Source organism: Girardinichthys multiradiatus, chromosome X (genome assembly GCF_021462225.1).
Source record: "Girardinichthys multiradiatus isolate DD_20200921_A chromosome X, DD_fGirMul_XY1, whole genome shotgun sequence".
NCBI classification, from domain to species: domain Eukaryota; kingdom Metazoa; phylum Chordata; class Actinopteri; order Cyprinodontiformes; family Goodeidae; genus Girardinichthys; species Girardinichthys multiradiatus.
Genome location: NC_061817.1, coordinates 16,660,709 through 16,681,808, shown reverse-complemented (window position 1 = coordinate 16,681,808; position 21,100 = coordinate 16,660,709). Strand labels below are relative to the sequence as shown.

Here is a 21,100-nt window from a genome sequence, read left to right as displayed (position 1 = left end):
CCACACCTTTTTCTTCCACTCAACTTTTCATAAGTATGCTTAGATACATCACTCTCTGAACAACCAGCTTCTTGAGCAATGGCCTTTCAGGCTTACTCTCCTAACATAGGCTTTCAGTGACTGCCTTCTGAACATCTGTCCAGTCAGCATTCTTCTCCATGGTTGTGTAGCCTTCTGGCCCAGACTGAGCGACCATTCAGATCCTCAGGAAAATGCAGGTGTTTGGAATTCATTGGCTAAGGATGTGTTTAATATTTTACTTTTTAGGAAAGAGTCTTAATTCTGAGACATTCAATTTGGGGGTTTCATTATTTGTAAGCCATTATCATCAACATTCCAAGAAATAACGGCTTGAAATAGTTCACTCTGTGCGGAATGAATCAATAGAAAACATGAATTTCACTTTCTGAAGTGATTGAGAAAACGTTGAACTTTTTCATGATATTCTAATTTTCTGAGATGTACTTGTATGCGTGTGCTCATTGTGATGGTAAAAAATAACATCCCTGAGCTTTCTGCAAACCTTTCAGAATTTCCAGACAGTTGTTCAAGATTGGATTCGTTAGACCAACAGGTTCTCACTGAAGATTGTTCAGAATGTTTTCTTCTGAAGGAAATGTTTCTGTCTTTCTTCAGTCCAGGCACGTCGGGACTAAAAGGGACTGTTGTCAGTTGTAAAACACAATCAAAACTGACCAGAAATCCATGCAGCTCCTTTAATGTTGCTGTGTTTTGGCAGCCTGATATTTTAACAGGAGTGTGTAGACTTTTTATATCCACTGCATGTATTGCGCTGTAAAATTAGCAAAAATGTTATCTTAAGGCACTTTACAATGTAAACGGGTCAAGTTGATATCTAGCTGAATAAATTCCCATTCGTTCCATATTTTCTACAAATTAATGCCTTTCATTCTAAAACAATCAAATCCAACCATCACATAATGGTTGAATTGGTATTTCTTCTTATTTTTTTATTTTTTTATTATGTTTGTTATTTCCTATTTACTGCCGGGACATTTCGTGTGTGTCATGGATCAAAAAGGGGTGTGTTTCTTCCAAAAAGGAAGAAAGTGAATGAATGTTGCTTTCTGTCCATTGGCTGAGAAATGTTTCTATGGGAACGCTCACGTGTAATGAGCCCGTGAAGGGAGGGGCGCAGACAAACGTTTTCTTCATATGTTTCCAACTGTCAGGATCCACTGAAAAAGACCTCGCAGGTAATTTTATGTTTGTTTTATCTTCTCTCGTTGAAACCATTGATGCTTTTTACTCAATCGTGTATCTCTCCAGGCATTATTTCTTTTAGTTTATTGTCAGGTATTGTTCGTCGCCGCGGGATGGATCTCTGTGTGTTGAATAACACTTTTACTACGCTACTACTATGTTACCGAGACAGACGGGTATTCTTGCTTTACTATAGATATTTTCCGTGAATTGTTTTCGTTTCGATTTTATGGAATCTCGGTTCCTGCTCCATATATGATGTCAGCTGGAGATGGGTCTGTAAATATCTGTCTCCTGGTGAAAACAATCCGATTTATTATCTTCGAAGTACGCGCTTGTTTGAATCTAAAGGGAGGTGTTGAAGTTAAGCAAGTCTTCTTGTGGCAGTTGCTCGCCGTCGGTCAGTATAAACATAGAAGCAAACAGCTTCTATGTTTATATGTAGGGCATTTTTAAAATTACAATCCTGGTCAATACGTTTTAGAACGAAGTGATGAGTCGCACTGAAGGACAGGGCGAGTTATAGAAGTGCTTTTTGAATATTAACAACCCTAGTTTAGCCGTCTGTATGGCACAGCTTAAATACATCGTCTATTCATTTCCTAGCATTACTAAAAACAACGACGCTCAAAACTATCCGCACTGGCAGCACGCGAGTTCCCTCCCACCCCTTCATGGCCGCGCGCCAAGCTCGTCCTACCTTATTTTGTGCTCGAGCCTGTAAAACTAGTTGGGCGTCATGGCTTTAATATTTACGCGTAAATATTACTAAGTTGTAGCCTAGTTACACCACTTAATTCATGTTGATGTAGCGACGTTATTCTGACTGTCTTTTGCACTTTCATTCCTTTGCTCAGTTCATTTATAGATTCTCATTAAAGCTGTTTTCCTCCTCATTCAGAGACGTTACAACCACACACGTTTTTATTATATTAGGGGTTTATGTGGTTGGCAAACCAAAAATGAAAGGATAACTATACAATGTTTTCAAAACATTTCACAAATTAAATTATGAAAAGTTTGGCTAGGCTTAGTATTAAGCTATCTTCTGATACCAGAAATAAAATCCAGTCCAACAAATAAATTTAAAAGCCACCCTAGTTGACTCCCCCTGTGTGAAGGTGCCACATTGTTCTATGAACGCCTGAGGTTTCTTAGAGAGCAATAGTGGATGAACAGCATCATGAAGACTTGACACTGGAATACAAAGTGTTAGGAATAACCTTTATTAATATGACTCATAGCTGTTTTTCCCATTTATACTATAGTGAAATAAAATATAAGTTCTAATGTTTCCCTTTTGTTACATTAGGATAAGAAGCTCATAGACATACAGTACAAGAATAAATGGACCAAGGTTTGTCATAAATGACCTGAAGCTGGGGCACTGGGGTTGATAGTGGAGCAGCTGGTATAACTGGTTTGATTAGAAAGCCACAGCACACTTAGATTAAGGATGGACACCCGCTACTACACAATCTAACAGATAGACACCACAATGGTGACACATAGTCTACTGATAATCACTGAGGGAGAGAACATCCATTGCATTGGAGAACCAGATATAAAAACTACATGTGACCTTCTATCGAGGCTCTTCGTCATCCTCTAACAGACGGCGATGGTCCGAGACGGGAGCCTCAGCGCTGATCTCTGTCATCATTCCTCTGCCTTAATTTAGATTAAAAGAGCTAAACGTTAGAAACTGGTTGAGAGTCTTTAATTTAAGAGTCTTTAAAAAGAGTGTAACCGTTATCAGGGTTCCAAAGGACCAGTAGGGCTCCAAGGCATCTGACCGCCAACAGGGGGCGGTAGAGCGAATAAAAGTATATAACAAATGTGAAAAAGACAGGGCTAACTAAAATATCACTTAAGGAGTGCAGTAATCAAAAAAACAGCCAAGCCTTTATGGAAGATTGTTCTCTGTCGTCACGTGTGTCCTATGTTGAGGCTCCCAGGTGCACACTATAGGGTAATGCAGGCACTACATTATCTGATTGTGCCAAGACGTTTTTAGAGTAGTTGTCCTAGCCCAGAAGTGTAGGATATCCTTTCATGCAGCAAAGTCAACAAATTAAAGTGTCCTAGATTTTGTAGTCCATGATATGAACATCAGGGAAGCCTAATAGAAGTCACACTGGGTTCAAGTCCAGATGAACAGAAGGATGTCAGACAGTTTCTCCACAATACTAGACCACAGGTCTGTTAAGGAACATTAATGAACAAATAGAATCATGGAGAAAAAGGAGCATTGCTCCCAATCTTTGGGAAACTAATGGGACACTGCTCAGTCCACTTCAAACATACCAAGACATGGCTGTCCACCTAAACCAGGGGTACCCAAAAGTGTGGCCCAGGGGCCATTTGTAGCTCCTGGAATACCTTCTTGGAGACTCCAACCACACTGGATGCACTGAATTGTATAAACATGACCCTCAAGCAAATGCAGGGACACTTTTTGGAATTTCTTTAGGATGACGTTTTTACTTCTTAAATGTAAATTGTTAGGTAAAACACAAAATATTTTCTTAGCCATGTTTTTTATTTTATTTTAATGTCATAGTAAGTAGGGAGAGAGACGTCCAGTATGGGAAGACACACTTGGGCACACCTGTTCATTAAAATCTATAAGACTAAATATGGCAGGACCATTTTTTTGGGGGGGCACTAGTGACCTTTGTTTCTGTTGTTTTTTCAAAAGTAGGCAGACAGGAAGTGGGGTGGAGAGAGGGGGCAGACATGCTGCACAGGCCTACACCACACGCTGCTCACAGCAAGGATTTTTGAAAACGTTCTAGATTTTGTTGCTGGAGATACGCAAAAAATGTTTTCTAGACCAACATTATAGAAAACGTTCGAATCGTCGAATTATTGTTGTTCTTTTCTTATTTGTTCTTTTCTACTTTGCTTCATTAAAATCCATGTTTATTTTATTGTTGAGCAGGTAAAAAAAATTAATAATAAAATTGCTTTGCGTTTTTAATTGAAAAAACAAAAACTATGGCCCTTGAATACTTTCAGCTTGGCGATTTTGGCACATGGTACAAAAGGTTTGGATACCAATAACCTAACTAACAGGCTGGGTAATTTATCAGAGAAGCAACCATGAGGGCTATGGCAACTCTTGAGGAACTACAAAGATCCACGGCTCAGGTGGGAGAATCGGTCACATCCACTTGTGTGGGGTAGGAACTAATACTTCACATAACCCTGGACACACCGTCCCAGTGGTGACAGCATCATGCTGTGGGGATGCTTTTATTAAGCAGGAACAGGAAGGCTGAATCAGGCTGAAAGCATCTTCAGAGATAAGTTACAGAACTGCAATGTTTAGCCTTACTTTCAAATGTCTTGCCTTTACCAGGTTTAAAAAGTCAGTCAGTCATTTTCTATACTGCTTCTTCCATAGTGGGTCGCAGGGAAGCTGGTGCCTATCTCCAGCAGTCTATGGGCAGGAGGCCCATACACCCTGGACAGGTCGCCAGCTCATGGCAGGGCAACACACAAACAACCATGCACACACTCATTCACACAACTAAGGACAATTTAGAGAGACCCATTAACCTAACAGGCATGTCTTTGGACTGTGGGAAGATGCCAGAGTACCCAGAGAGAACCCACGCATGCACAGGGAGAACATGCAAACTCCATGCAGAAAGACCCCTGGCTGGGAGTCAAACCCAGGACCTTCTTGCTGCAAGGCAACAGTGCTACCAACTGCGCCACTGCATCCCAGGGTTTAAAAAGTGATCAAAATAAAGAGATATATAAGATTGTTGTGGTTTTGCCCTTTTAACCTAAATCATGGTTGGTTAATTTAAGAGCGAGTTAATGTTTAAGTTAGGAAAATAGTTCTGTGGTCAAATCTTCCTGATAACATCTGCATTTCTGTGTCAGTAGCCAAAGCCTGAGCACTTTGGACAGTGAACCTGGGCACACTTTGCCTCCTACACTCACATACCCACAGTTCAGTGACTGTGATGCGTGGGAGCTGGGTGGCAGCCAGTCACATGGCTGAATACAGCTCTTCTTGCCTGGCCTCACAGTTTAGGTGAGAAATGCAGGCACTATAATGTGCTCTGCAGGACACTGTGGAAACATAATTATAAATAATTGTAGGATGTCGTGAGAGGAGTTTTGTGTTGACATTCTTATAATACGATGTTTTAAACACATGGTTCAATACTAATACAGTCATAGTTGCTCAGCTACTTACTAGACACATGATAATTAACTGTCAGAATATTCAGCGATGAATAATTCTTAATAAACTGCGTATAATAAACCACAGGGATCTAGGAGCAGAACACACTCCTGTTGTTGGTACTGCGTGGATAAAAACAACATTCCTTCCACATACTGAATAACCCATGTTGTCACGTTGATTTGCACACTGAAATGCCTCCTGGCTTAGAAATAACTTTTAAAAAAGGTTCCTAACATAAAACTAGCACTTTGTCTATTTTGTATGTTAATCAGCCATTTACTAAAACAAAGCATAATGTTAATGCTTCACTGTTTTCTTGTATTTGGTAGCAATGGCGGAGGCTCATCAGGCAGTAGCATTCCAGTTCACAATCACACCAGAGGGTATTGATCTGCAGCTGTCCTATCAGGCCCTGAACCAGATCTACCTGTCCGGAGTCCGATCCTGGAAGAAGCGAGTCAGCCGCATGAAGGTGAGCATTAAAGGGCATTGTGTTTGCACGTCCTTATTAGGCCATATTGTTGTGAATTAAATTTCTCCTAAATGTCTTTTAGTTTGGCTCCACTGGATTTCTAGATGAACTATTTCTATGCTTGAAGTTGGGACAACATATAAAAAAGCAAAACATTGTTCTATATATTAGACAACAGACATGAGATGCATTCCAGTATTACGTTATATCAATGTTTTAAGTTATGGTATCATAACTAATATCTTAACTAACATTTTATCTCATACTGTTGCTATGGTTCAAGTTCATTTTAAAGAGAATTGAAAGAATGTGACCAAAGTTTCCTTTGGTTGCATGAAGTGTAGAGAAACAGCACTGGAAATTCCCACCGGTTGCTGCACACTATCTGTCAGCTGGCTGAGAAAAGGCTTCTCACTTTTCCCTTGCGTACAAATATGACAGTTGTTGGAAATGTTCCTAGGTGCAAAAAATTACAGCAGTTATGTTGTAAAAACTAAAGGAGCTCCACTCATACCACTTGTTAAAGGAATGCTACTTTAAATTTACTACTAGAAGGCTATACAAAATCAAAAAATAAAATGTTTGTTAACCAGCGAATCTAAGCTGATCAGAGTGTCAGTGTTACTTTATTAGGAGCAGAGTGGCAAAAATGGATAATATTCTCTGCAATGAGCACTTGTCCTTGAAAATATAACAGGTGTTTATTCGAAAATGTTTGCTTAATTTAATTCAAAAATACTTTATTAAGCACGTTTAATTTCCCTTTGGGATTAATACAGTATTTTGAATTGATTTTGATGGTCAGTGGTTTTTTTAGGACAGGTTTATACAAATACTGTCAGTCAGTCATTTTCTATACCGCTTCTTCCATAGTGGGTCGCATGGGGGGTCACCTATCTCCAGCAGGGGTACACCCTGGAGAGGTTGCCAATCCATCGCAGGGCAAAACACAAACAACCAAGCACGCACTCATTCAAGCACCTAAGGGCAATTTAGAGACCAATTAACATAGCAGGCATGTCTTTGGACTGTGGGGGGAAGCCAGAGTACCCAGAGAGAACCTGCACATGCACGGTGAGAACATGCAAACTCCATGCAGAAAGACCCCCGGCCGGGAGTTAAACTCAGGACCTTCTTGCTGCAAGGCAACACTGCCACCAACTGTGCCACTGTGCATCCCACAAATACTGTCAACAACAATCGAGGTGTAACGATTCATGTGTTAGTCATGAAAGTTCTTCTGTACGCATGTATATTGAATCAATAGAGTTGTTTTAAACCTGAACACAGGCGCAAAATACTGGGTTTTGCCACAGAACTTTACTGAAACAAAGCAGTAATATTAGGACTCCCATCTATCACCAAAGTCTGCTATATGGGAACAGCATGGTTCCTCGTTCAGCTGCAGCAACGATGGAGAAAGAAATGTTGACCGAAGCAGCACTTCTAGTCAACGCTGTTCAAACATGAAGTACATAGCTCGCGATACACTGAACTGGTATGGTGGAAAATCAACTAAACAGCAAAAGCGTCTGTCTATGTTATTCAGCGAATGCTACATGCCGTGGAAGTGTTCAGCAGCAGACCACACAGCGGCATTATGTTGATCGTTCTACAGTGTAAAAGTCCCACTGGATTGTCCTTATACAGAAAAACCAACATTGGTTAGTTTGAAGGGGTTTCATTGTTCTATAAGAATTTTATTAACTAACTGAATCAAAGTAAATCTCTAGTCAGTTCTATGCTGGACACTTTTTACACTCTAGAACATATTGATGAAATCAAATTATTCTGTTTTGTTACATTGAATAAAATATGCCAAAAAGTTACACACAAACATCAATGTAGCTTTACAATTTCCTCTAATATATTTTTTCCTTTCTACAATTCAAGACGTTAATGAAGTTCATTTCCCCAATTTTTCTCCTTTACTACTGATATCCATTCTTTGTTTTATTCACTGTTATTTTCCTTGCTACAGAATTTTTAGCAGCGGCCAACAAGACATGAATCAAATACAGGTCACTGGAAGCAGTGGTTTAGTCTTTTTGTTCCAGACAAACATCATATATCAACCTAAAACACACCACATTGTTAACTGTTCTACAATTTAATATAATCAGAATAGCTGAATCAGTGGACACTCCAAGAAGCGGTGGAAGCCTCACTCTGTCCAACAATAAATAGAAGGTAATTCTCTTCTGCTTTTGTTTTATCTTCGAGGTAATAACAAATGTAAATTCACTCCAATGACATGATTGTATGATTATAGACATAAATTAATAAGAGCTTTTTGTAGTTTTAATTTACTCTTAGATTTAAAAACATCAATCAGATAGGTATTTTGGCCTGTATTGTGTCCTCTTGATAAGATTCATGCTACTGCTATAGTGTAACTCCATTAATACTCTAAATTTTGTCTGATTTATTCATATAGCGCCCAGTCACCGTCTTCTTAAGGCATTTACAAAACAAAAAGATCTGTTTTATTTTATAGAAACTCAAAGTCAGTTACATTACAGTTGATCTTAGTTATTAAAAAAGCAGTCAAGCTCAGTTTATTTGGCCATATTCTATGACATTTATATTTTCTATTAAGTTGTGTTATCTTATTACTTCATAGAATTGTTTTAGAGGGAATCACATTACCACGTTTTAGGAAGCTCAAGGGGAAAAAAACTACCTAATTGAAATATTACATTTAAAATACTGTGAAAGAATAACTCTGCACAAGTTTTTTTTTTACAATCCCACATGCAAATTACATTACTTTATACTCCAACAGGTAAATTAAGACTTGAACACATGCATACAAAAACAGCCCTTGCCTCTCAACTAAATATACATCACACTGACGGTCTTTTCACTGAATGTGTATTTGAGCCACACAGCAGCAAAGTTTTAAAAACACAGATTATTTTATAGTCAAAAACAGCCTGACAAACCTTTAAGTGACGTATCATCCAACAACTATTTATATTATCAGAACCCATTCTTTTCTCAAAGCAAGGTCCAACATAACTTTCCCAGTTTATGACAGATTTTGAAAATACTAGGTGTTCACACTAACCGGCTGGTTTTTATTTTATCAGTGAAAGACTAAAGATCACACTTTTACCAGCTGCTCCTGCTGAGGGATCACAGCCTGCAGGATTTATCAGACCAACTAAAGACAACTGCACACATCAAACACTTGAGAGGGAGGCATTTTGAAGAAATAAACGTAGCAGTTGGTGGCGATAACAGAAGATGTTCTTAGGCTATATTTCTGTACCATTCCCCCATAAACTCAGTGGGATGCAATTAAAAATACAATATACTAAGTTTAACCCACAAGTGAATATGATTTGGATAGTGTTGGCTGTATTCTTTATGTCATGTTGAGAGTTTGGGTTCACAGTTTACAGTACCTGACTGGTTCCAGATCTGCCTCAAAACTGTGACTGAGGTCAGGTTGGTTCCCCTCACACACGTGCAGACTCCAGTCTTCACCCCATGTCTCTCTTCCTGCCGACTGACTACAACTAGTGTCGACTGATGCAGACTTTCCCTGACAGGGAATCGAAGCTAAAGTCTGGCAGGAAATTGTGTAATGTGACCTCACCTTTAGCCAGAGTAGCTATCCTCATGCTTAGGTGTTAGACATGGCTGCAGTTATTTGTAGCTTCCACTGTTAAATAGCAACACATAAAAAAATCAACTGCTAACAAATACATAAATATTTTTGATATTAAGGCTCAATCTTTCTAAAATCTCATTTACCTGCAGTTTTAATAAGTATTTTCCTAATATACTTTGCTGCATCATGCTGAACTAGATCAAAGTGTACCATATTTTTGTTTTCTTTTTACGAAGGTCCTAGAGCATGACTTGCTGTTATAAAAAGAACAACTTTATAATGTTCATTTTAGGAATATTTCACTCGAAATTAAATTGGAAACACGGGTTTATGATGGTATTGAACTCCATAGAGTTTAGAGAAAACAAGCCCTCTAACAAGACATGATGAAAGAAACAGTTTAGTAAAACAGTTGTAACTTATTGTGAGACTGAACTTTAGTAAAGATTTATACCTTTACCTGAATAAGTACAAATGCTCTTGTTCCTAAGATGTAATCACGACTTGTTACTGCCTGCATGGGTGTGTCAAATGTTACGCTGGTGTTCAGGAATGTGGTTTGTGACCAGCAAGAAAAGCAATACAGAAGACTCCAATACATTTACAATTATAAATATGTAGAAGTCATAAAATACAGCAGTTAGGTACTTTACCTGTTATGCAATAGAATACTGTGTGGTTAGTTGTAAAGCCGTATTATAATGTTAAACAGCTTTGCATGCAGGGTAGTCTGACATTCATTCGAAGTACACTGAGACATGAACACCTCTTCAACCACCTAACAAACCCCGCCTCAGGACATGGTGTCGCCCAGAGAGTGTTGTGTTTGTGGTTGGTTTTCTTCTTGCCTACTACAGTAATAATTGCAAAATTATGTACTTTCATCTGTCCACATTTTTCACATCACATCCACAAACTTCGAGGAATTAAACTGGGGTTTTATGGGATCGACCCGAACAAAGTAGCACACAGCAGTGAAATGACAGGAAAATGACATATGGTTTTCTCAAATACGGAATACTTTGTAGAAACCATCTTTCAGAATCAGAATTACCTTTATTTCCAAATTTGTACAGACAAACAAGGAATTTGACTCCGCTACACTTCACTCTCAGTGAGAATTTGAATTTTTTGTGTATATACCAATGGAAATAAAGAACATCTTTTTAAATGTACAGTGGCTTGTAAAAGTATTCATATCCCTGGAACGTGTCCTCATATTGTCACATTACAACCACAACCACAAACATGAATATATTTTATAAAAGCACCATATTCGACAGTGGGGATGGTGTGTCCAGAGTGATGTGCAGTGTTAGTTCTCCGCCACACATAACGTTTTGCCTTTTGGCTAAAAAGTTCGATTTTGGTCTCATCTGACCAAAGCACCTTCTTCCACATGTTTGCTGTGTCTCCATCATGGCTTCTGGCAAACTGCAAATGGGACGTCTTATGGTTTTCTTTTAACAATGACTTTCTACTTGCCACTCTTCCATAAAGACCACATTTGTGCAGTGCACGACTTATAGTTGTCCTGTGGAAGAGATTCCCCCACCTGAGCTGTGGATCTCTGCAGTTCGTCCAGAGTCACCATGGGTCTCTTGGCTGCATCTCTGATCAGTACTCTCCTTGTTCGTGCTGTAAGATTAGGTGGACGGCCTTATGTTGGTAGCTTTACAGTTGTGCCATACTCTTCCCATTTCTGGATGATGGATTGAACCGTGCTCAGTGAGATGTTCAAAGCTTGGGAAATCTTTTTATGGCCTAAGCCTGCTTTAAACTTCTCCACAACTGTAACGCTAACCTGTCTGGTGTGTTCCTTGGACTTCATGATGCTGTTTGTTCCCCAATATTCTCTTAACCAACCTCTGAGGCCGTCACAGAGCAGCTGTATGGACCTATTTATTCATTAGCAATCATCAGGTAACTTCTGAAGGCAGTTGGTTGCACTCAGAGTAAAGGGGGCTGAATACCTTTGCACACCACACTTTTCAGTTTTTTATTTGTAAAAAATCATGTAAAATTTTCTTTCAACTTCTCAACTGTATGCCACTTTGTGTTGGTCTTTCACATAAAATTCCAATAAAAATATATTTATCTTTGTGGTTGTGATGTGACAATATGTGGAAAGGTTCAAGGGGTATGAATACTTTTACAAGACATTGTTCATATATACACAATTGACTTTACAATAGAATATACCGTGAGATTAGTCCAAGTATAGAGAGGGTCCTGCATTGAGAGAAGGTCAGCCCTGATTATTCTCTCTGCAGACCTGATTGTTGCAGTCTGGACCTGTCCTGTTTTGTGGATTAACCAAACCACACTGAGATGGATGAAGACAGGACAGACTGAAATATCTCTAGAAATCCACCATCATCTCCACAGTCTTGAGTGGATTCCAGGTGGTTCTGACCATACCAGTGTACGAGCCGATCCACCTCGTGTCTCTATGCAGACTGATCACTGCCCTGGATCAGTCCAATAACCGACGGGTCCGCTGAGGTGCAGTCATCTGTGTAGAGGGAGAAGAAGAGGGGGGAGAGGACACAACCCCGGGGGACGCCGGTGCTGATAGTTCTTCTGTGGGAAAAGATGCTTGCCAGCCTCACCTGCTGGTGCCGGTCCTTCAGGAAGCTGGTGATCCACTGACAGGTGGAAGCTGGGACTTTGAGCTGGATGAGCTTCTGATGGAGAATGTCTGGGTGTGTGGTGAAGTCCACAAACAGGATCCTGGCGTACATCCCTGGGTGGTTGAGTTGCTGCAGGATGGAGTGTAGTCCCAAGTTGACTGCATCATCTGCCGACCTGTTTGCCCAGTAGGCAAACTGCAGAGGGTCCAGCAGGGGACCTGTGATGTTCTACAGGTGCTTCAACACCAGTAGTTCATAGCATTTCATGACCACAGACGTCAGGGCGACAGGCCTGTAGTCATTTAACCCTGTGATGTTTGGTTTCTTGGGTACTGGGATGATGATGTAGTTGCAAAATAGTTCAGACAGATTTGAAGTAGAGATGCTGTGAAAACCAATTCTGCAGTTTTCTTTGGAAATAATCCTAGCTGAGAAGCCAGGTGAGAACTATAAAAATAACTGATCTAATTCATCAAATGTTAAGGAAAGATGCCTCATTTTTTTCTTTTTCCCCTTTATTATTGCAACTATCGGGTCAACTGGAGAAAATATTTTTGAACCACAGTTTTGATGATGATGATAATTTTATGAAAATACTTTAAAGAAACCATACATCTACTATAAGTTAAAAAACAAAATATGAAAACAGCATACAGATAGATTAAAGACAGCACCAAAAATAATAAAAACGTGGGTTGACACAACACAGTTATCATCATTGCATTAGTCCAAATCGGTGGGGGGGTCGGTGAGGGAGCAGGGGAGGCTACTGTTATGGTTTGTGAGATATAGGACCCCAGAATGCAGACGAGCAGGCAGCGTGATGTAAGTGAAAAAAGGTTTAATAACAAAAACTCACTCTCAACAGGAGGCAGGAACAAAACAACAAACGGACAGGTGAGACACGCATGGCATGAGCAAAAAACAAGAGATGATATGAGAAATGTTTCCGCACCGAATGACAGAAAAGGTGTGTATTTATGGAGTGAAAATCAGGTGGAGCAAGAAGACAGATTAACTTGGACAGGTGAACCGAATAAACTTAATTGACAGACAGAACAAAACGTGGCTGCGGCAAAAACAGAGACTAATATACAAACAAAACCAAACTTGACAAAACATGAACAAGACTAAAACATGACCAGAAAAATAATAAACAGAAGCATGATTCAAAACTTGAGCAGTGAAAAACATATAAAACATATATAAGTAAATATTTATGTGGATTTAGTGCAGTCTTGTTAGCATTCCAAAAGGAAAGAAACAGAGTTCTACATCCTGCAATTGTTTTCTTCTTCTGTCGTTACAGAACAGAGTGATAAAGGGAGTCTATCCTGCTAGCCTTTCCTCATGGCTCTTTGTTGCCATAGGGATCCTGGCTACCATGTATATGCAGTCAGATCCCAGCATGGGGCTCATCGCAAAGATACAGCAGCATCTTCCATTAAGGTAAATGGATCCTTGATGTGTTGGTTTTACAAACTTCGTACTGCCATCACACAAAGGAAGCAGTATTTAGTGTTTATGTAGAAATATATACTGTAAAGGAGACACATTGGATTTCCTATATACAAACAAATGCAGTCTTCATCAATCAGTCAATCAAAACTTTATTTTTAAATGCTTTAACATATACAGCAAGCAAAGTGCTGCACAGGTAAATAGGAAATACATGAGAAATATTTGCGAAAATATAATTGCTCCTTGTGAAGGGACAGAAGTGGAACTTATTGGACGTTTTGCATCATGTTACACCTGCTAACAATGCATTTCAGAAAAAGACAAAAAACATCACACCAACATGGTGGTGGTCGTGTGATACTCTGAGGCTGCTTTGCCTCTTTATCATCTTTCAAACTTGCTGTAAACTAAAGACGAAGTCTGCTGCTGAAGGGTGATTTCTAGCCATCAGTTTGTGAGCTGAAATGCTTGTGAGTTATTCCTCCACAGTGATGTAAAAAACTGATTGGCAGTTATTGCAGATCTTTCATGACAGTTGCAGCCAAGTGTTGTACCCTAGTTAGTAGGGTTAAAGGTGAATCAGGTATTTACATACATTGTTCTAAAACAAACAAATCAAAAGTAATTTTGTAAGGGGGCAATTACTTTTCTACTTTTTTTGCAACAGATTCAACTCAGGTGCAAAAGATGCCCAAATCATTTAGAGTGAAAGCTGCTCAGACTGGATAGTAAGGCAGACTCTGAAAGCCCATATCATCTCAATTATGGCAATTATGGCAAGCAGCTTGGCTTACAACTGTTTTTTTATGCTGTTATTAAATATACTCTTTTATCACCCAACCTTATCTTGAACCCATATTTGGACAGCAGACACAGACAGATTTACTTCATCTCTGAACAGTCAAAACAAGCTGCTAGATGCTCCACTCGAAGATAGATTGGATGTCTGGATTTACACCAATAACATGCATACAGCTTCAGAATATTTATGAGAGGTCTCAGCATTATGAGTTGAAGAAACATTCCTTCTTTCTGCATGCCAAAAACATGCATGTAGATTTTTCAACATGTTTTTCAAGATAATGAGAGTTGACTATGTATTTTAACCAGCAAGGTGCTATTGTTCCTTGCTGGTCTTATTCCATCACAGATCAATTCTAACAGATGTGATATGTTTTAATTAAATTTTATTTGGTTTGTCTGAAGGTGTTTAAGAATATGCTTTGAGTTTCCTTTGTAATCGTTGTTTTCTATCTTTCTGTTTAGTCTCCATGTTTTACTCAGCATTCAGGGTCAAACCATGTTGTCAGCCCTGGTCTTCAGCACTCTGCTGTGGCTCTCCCTCATCCTCGCCCTCCGCTTCTGCCTAAAGCTGCTGCTCTCCTATCACCACTGGATGTTCGAGCAGCATGGGAGAGTTTCCAACACCACCAAAGTCTGGGTGGTGAGAAATGTTGCTTCTTAGTGTCACACCTGTGGCCACTCTTATAAGGATTCTCTGCTCATTTTCTCTGTGCTCATCAGCGATTCTAATTTATTAATAAATCAGTGACAGAGTGGATTTTTATTTAAAATCTCTTAATCTGTTAAGTTTTTTTAAAGTGACACATCCGTGATTCTCTGTTCCTCTCAGACTCTGATGAGGTTATTTTCAAGAAATAAGCCTTTGCTCTACAGCTACCAAACCTCCCTTCCTCACCTTCCTGTTCCTGCCATACAGGACACACTGAACAGGGTAATTCTTCTTCATTATGTATAAAACCTACTGTGCCTGTCAAAAGCTTTTGTACCCTCTTAAATGTTTCTAGTATCACATATTTGTGAACTGGAAAATAAACAGCTTTCAAAGTTTTTTCACATAGAGAAATCTGAAAGTGTGTGCCGTGCATTTATGTTCTTCCCAAACTGCATTTGCTGCAGTCGTAGCTGCAAGACTTTTGAGGTGTGTTTCTACTAGCCTTTCACATCCACAGACTGAAACGTCTCGCATTCTTCTTTGAAAACAGCTCAAGCTCGGTCAGATTAGATGGAGAGTGTTTATGAACAGAAACTTCCAAGTCATGCCACAAATATATAGTTGGATTTAGCTCTGGCTGTTTATTAAGGGTCACTGTCCTGCTGGAAGGTGAACCTCCACCCCAATCTCATGTTTTTTGTAGCCTCTCCCAGGTTTCATTCCAGGATTGCCTTGTGTTTTGCTCCATTTATCTTCCCATCCACACTGTGTCATTGGGTGACAGCATAATGATGTTGCCACCATGTTCCCCATTTAAATGGCACTTTTGCATGTTTGCTGTGTTTCTTACATACAAACATTATTTCTTATGGCTTTTTTCCAACAATGGTTTTCTTCTTGTCATTCTTCCATAAAAGACCACACAGCTTTCTGTTCTGTCACTTGAGATGTGGATCACTGCAGCTCCTCCAGAGTCTCTTTGCAGCTTCTCTGATTAATGCTCTCTCATCCGGGCCTACGAGTTTCACTGAACGACCGTTTTCTTTGTAGGTTTGTAGTTGTTATATACTCTTTCCATTGCCAAGTCTTCGTGATGCTGTTGGTCCACTACTGTTCTCTAACAAACCTCTGAGGCCTTTACTGTGCAGCGGGATCACGTTTACCAATCAGATGACTTATGAAGACAATTTGTTGCCTCTGATTTGGTTTCGGAGTATCAGAGCAAAGAGGAATGACTACTAATGCACGCCACACTTTTCATATTTTTATTTTTGAAACATTTTGAAGATGTATCATCTTCCTTCCACTTTTTGTTTGTCTACCACATAAAATCAAATAAAAATGTGAAAAAGTTGAGCCAACACACAGACACCACTGGATTACCCTGTCTTTGCTTTCCTACTCTGACTGGCTGTCCATCTCTCAGTATCTGGAGTCAGTGCACCCTCTGCTGTCGGATTCAGAATTTCAGCTGAAGACAAACTTGGCCAAAGGCTTTGAGTTGTCCCTGGGACACCGGCTCCAGCGCTACCTCAAACTTAAAGCTCTGTGGGCCACCAACTATGTAAGTGGATTCATTCACATATTAAACAAGAAAATGCCAACACTGTAGTGTGCTAAAAATTACTAGTCTTACTTCACATATTGGCCCCTTTTTACACGTTAAAGTGTGTGTGTGTGTGTGTGTGTGTGTGTGTGTGTGAGTGAGACATTTGTAGTACTGTTCCTGTTCTCACTGAATCATAGCCTTTTTTTTGCACTGATTCCAATTTAAACTTTTTTTTTTCATTCATATTTCAATTTGTATGTATAAAAATGGGTTGCACAGTGGCGCAGTTGGTAGCACTGTTGCCTTGCAGCAAGAAGGTCCTGGGCTCAATTCTCAACCTGGGGTCTTTCTGCATGGAGTTTGCATGTTCTCCCCGTGCATGCGTGGGTTCTCACCGGGTACTCCGGCTTCCTCCCACAGTCCAAAGACATAAATGTTAGGTTAATTGGTTTCTCTAAATTGTCCTTAGGTGTATGAATGAGTGTGTACATGGTTGTTTGTGTGTTGCCCTGCGATGGACTGGCGACCTGTCCAGGGCGTACCCTGCCTCTTGCCCATAGACTGCTGGAGTTAGGCACCAGCTCCCCTCGCGACCCACTATGGAATAAGCAGTAGAAAATGACTGACTGACTGTATAAAAATGTTCTGAATTGATCTGGTATAACTAATAAATAATAAATCACTATGTAGCATTGTATAGAACACACCTGAAGTACATTGGAAGTATTAGTTGGATAAGTTATCAGTAACTGATGTTACACATGAAGTAACTTGTCTTGTTTTATTCTGTGACATTTAGAATGAAAATGAGAAAAGCTAACAGATGTTTTGTTTGGGTTCCAGGTAAGCGACTGGTGGGAGGAATACGTCTACTTGAGAAGTCGAGGGCCGATAATGGTCAACAGCAATTACTATGGCATGGTAAGACGCTCATGCATCACCACCTGTGTGGGTATGTGTGTATAATATACATAAATGTGTTATATATATACCGTGCCTGTCTGTTCTCTCCAGGACTTTCTGTATGTGACGCCAACATCAGTGCAGGCAGCCCGAGCAGGAAACACCATCACTGCTCTCATGCTCTACCGACGCAAAATAAACCGAGAGGAGCTCACACCGGTGAGAACACACACTTTGCTGCAGGAAATGGGTTATTTTTGGATTTCATGTGAAGCTTTGGGAAGTCAGATTTAGATCCGATTTCTGCGTTTCCAACTAGGCGGCCACCGGTTGGGGGTGATAATGGGCTGGTGACCAGCCAATTTCTAGTTCACTTAAACCTTTTAAAATGTACAATTTTATTTGTAAACTCACTCTTTTTGAGGGCTTTAGAAAGTGTTGCTAAAGGAAAAGAAGCAAGGCAAACGTAGAGATTTATGAATAATAAAGCATGTTTGTGTGATTCTGTTTCAGAGTCGTGTTCCAGGTACTGTGATCCCTCTGTGTGCAGCTCAGTGTGAAAGGATGTTCAACACAATTCGAACACCAGGAGTTGAGACTGGTAACAAACACACAGACACACACAGATGCACAGATGAAACTATGCATGCTGAGCCTTCCCTTCTACCTTCATTGAAACCTTGCAGTGCTGATTTAAATGAGAAAACATAAAGAATATGCACATGGTCTAACTGAGACAACAGAAAAAAGCCATGAGTAATTTTCCTGTCCTTTACAGATGAGCTCAGGCACTGGCAGGACAGTGAGTTTGTGGCGATATACCATAAGGGACGATATTTCCGATTGTGGGTGTACCGGGCGGGTCGGCTGCTCTCTCCCAGAGAGATCGAATATCAGATCCAGAGAATCCTGGACGACCCTTCACCACCGTTTCCTGGAGAGGAAAAACTGGGAGCTCTAACTGCAGGAGAACGGTACCTTTTGAATGAAGAGATTACAAGACAACACCCTGTGTGCTTCTACACCCACAGAGACATACATAATAACAGCTTTTTTTACAGAAACGTGCACGGGACTTATGAATGCAAGATGTAATTAGTGATAAATGTGGCTTGATATAGAACATTTGTGTATCTGTTAACACCTGAATCTTAACACGTGCGGGTCTGAGTGTGAGCGTGCTTGTGTATACAAGGTTTTCCATAAAAATATGCAATAGCGAGTGTGAGGAACCACAGACCCGCCCCCTGGACCTGGGACAGATACAGAGGAGATCCGAGGCATAGACATCCAAAGGCACCCCAGAGCACAGGAACCCCAGGAGAACCACCGCCAGGACTATCGCTAGGGGAGAGTCCCAGGAGCCACAGTGCATAAGTCCCCGCGAGCTGCTGTGATGAGCCAACAGGCCATCACAGCAACCGTCTATGCCAGAGTAGATCAAGCCATGGACCCAGAGACAGGAGCGTCAGGCAGAGGCCCGACAGAGCACAGGGGTCCAGGGCCCAGCAAGCGGCCACTGGACGTAAGCCAGGACACACCAAAGCACCCAGCCTCGGATACCGAGAACCACGAGTACACCAGTGGGCAGAGACAGCAACCACCGACAGGGAGTGTGGCGGGGAGGAATCAGTTCAGGGGGCCTAAACTGATCCAGCAGAGGGATCCAGAAGACTTAACCTTGACCAGAGAAGGAAAGCAAAGACCTTTTCCTTGTTTTATTGACTTTGCATTTGGAAACTGCTCATCAGTTTGTGGAAAATGGAGTCTTTATGGAATTATGAGAAAATAAGCAGTGGTAGGCCCAAAGCTTATTGGTGAAAACATACAGTGTTTATTATGTTATATCATGTTAATTTTCATCTGGACTTTTTTCAGTTGTTTCAATGGTATTTACTCTTTTTGTGAGGGCTGTTGTCATTTGTACATCTATGATTGCACATTCTCAACCGTACAGTATGTATGAGAATGATGTGTGAACCGGGGATTTAAATCAGATCTAAATAATGATTCTGATTGTGTCTCCCTTCCAAGGATCCCCTGGGCTCAGATGCGCCAGCAGTTCTTTAGCTCTGGTGTTAATAAAAAGTCTCTTGATGCCATTGAGAAGGCGGCGTTCTTCATAACGCTTGACGATGAAGAGCAGGGAATGAAAGGAGATGACCCGGCAGGAAACCTGGATCGCTATGCTAAGTCTTTGCTCCATGGCAAATGTTACGACAGGTGAGGTTTAAGAGGAAAATAGCGATAGAGCCTTTATTTTTTAAACCTTTTTTTAGAAATAATAATCTTGATTTACATTTGTAAATACTTTTGTACAGTTATCCACGTATCTAACACAACATCCATAGTAATGCATGGAATAACATGGTTATACATACTATTTAGGTCAAGTTTACCGTTTTCCTAATTAACCGATTTTCATCATTGATAATGACAGATTTGTTTTCTTTACTCATTACAATAAATAGTTCAGTACATATTTAGTCTTAGAGAATTGTATAAGATCATTTCTTTAATTTCTTCGTATTGCACTGACTGATCCCGTTGTGTAATCATTTTGTCTGTATGAACTGCTTCAGTATGGGTAAAGGCTCATGGTCCTAGAGTTATTTACAGGATTCCTGTGAAGACGGAAATAGTCACAGATAGTATAGCGACCATCAGGTTCCACCTCTTTAGTCGCTCTGGGTTTGGAAGGTCCAGGTTATAACACGCTTACAAAACAATGTCCAGACTGGGAAATAAGTTGGGATGCTCCTATTTATTGAACCACTTTTGAATGAACGATAATCCAATGTCCATAGCAGGTAAGATGGATAGCAGATTGTGGTAAGTGTGGGGTATAGTAGAGCCTAACCAGCATGCACAAGACAGCATGCTGGTTCCCTGACCCAAACCTTCTGCCTTCTCACGTCTGCATCTATATAAATTTCCCCTCCACATTAACACCAGTGGTCGAGCAGAATATAGGTCACCATGTCAACCTGCATGCAAACAAACACCACCCAAACCAAATAAAATAGCTCATACTATACCCAAACCCCAAGAACTACAAATGGCTCCTACAGATAGTGTTACATTTAATTTCCCTCAATTTTATATGTTAAGTTCAGAATATGTCCAGGTTGTTTAGACCAGATCTTAAATTATGCTTGCCCTTAATTTTCTTCAGCTGAATAAAAACGAAACTGAAGTAATTATTTTTGTACCAAGGGAGGAGTGACCAAGAGTCAGCACACAGCTTCAGTTACTACAGCTAGAAACCACAGATCAGATTTATTGTTGTATCAACCTACCAGACCGTTCAGGTCTTCTGGTCCAACTTTACTCTGCATCCCTAGAATCAGAACCAAATATTTACATTTGCCTTTGACTGTTAAACATCATTCATTTTAATCTCTAGTCAGCTTTTCTTAACTTTCCTTTATTACCCCACTGAAATATTTTGTGCGTTTTCCTGTCCCGTTTTCATCATGTTGAGCACTTTGAATTGTCTTGTTGCTGGAATTCACTATACTAATAAACCTGCCTTGCATCATATCGTACATATGTACATGATAGGTCCATGATGCT

At 40.1% G+C, this 21,100-nt stretch overlaps 1 protein-coding gene across 2 annotated transcripts in view; it reads left to right on the top strand.

Moving 5' to 3' along the window:
• Positions 1–1,114: 1,114 nt before the first annotated feature.
• The window catches only part of LOC124862825 (carnitine O-palmitoyltransferase 1, liver isoform-like), a 32,533-nt gene continuing 12,547 nt past the window's right edge, over positions 1,115–21,100 (top strand). For both annotated transcript variants that reach the window (XM_047356970.1, XM_047356969.1), the window contains exons 1-11: positions 1,115–1,217; positions 5,761–5,903; positions 13,465–13,604; positions 14,883–15,060; positions 15,250–15,351; positions 16,499–16,636; positions 17,465–17,542; positions 17,636–17,743; positions 18,038–18,125; positions 18,303–18,498; positions 19,559–19,747. In XM_047356970.1, the coding sequence (XP_047212926.1) occupies positions 1,115–1,217; positions 5,761–5,903; positions 13,465–13,604; positions 14,883–15,060; positions 15,250–15,351; positions 16,499–16,636; positions 17,465–17,542; positions 17,636–17,743; positions 18,038–18,125; positions 18,303–18,498; positions 19,559–19,747 (1,463 nt within the window). The remainder of the gene's footprint in view (positions 1,218–5,760; positions 5,904–13,464; positions 13,605–14,882; positions 15,061–15,249; positions 15,352–16,498; positions 16,637–17,464; positions 17,543–17,635; positions 17,744–18,037; positions 18,126–18,302; positions 18,499–19,558; positions 19,748–21,100) is intronic.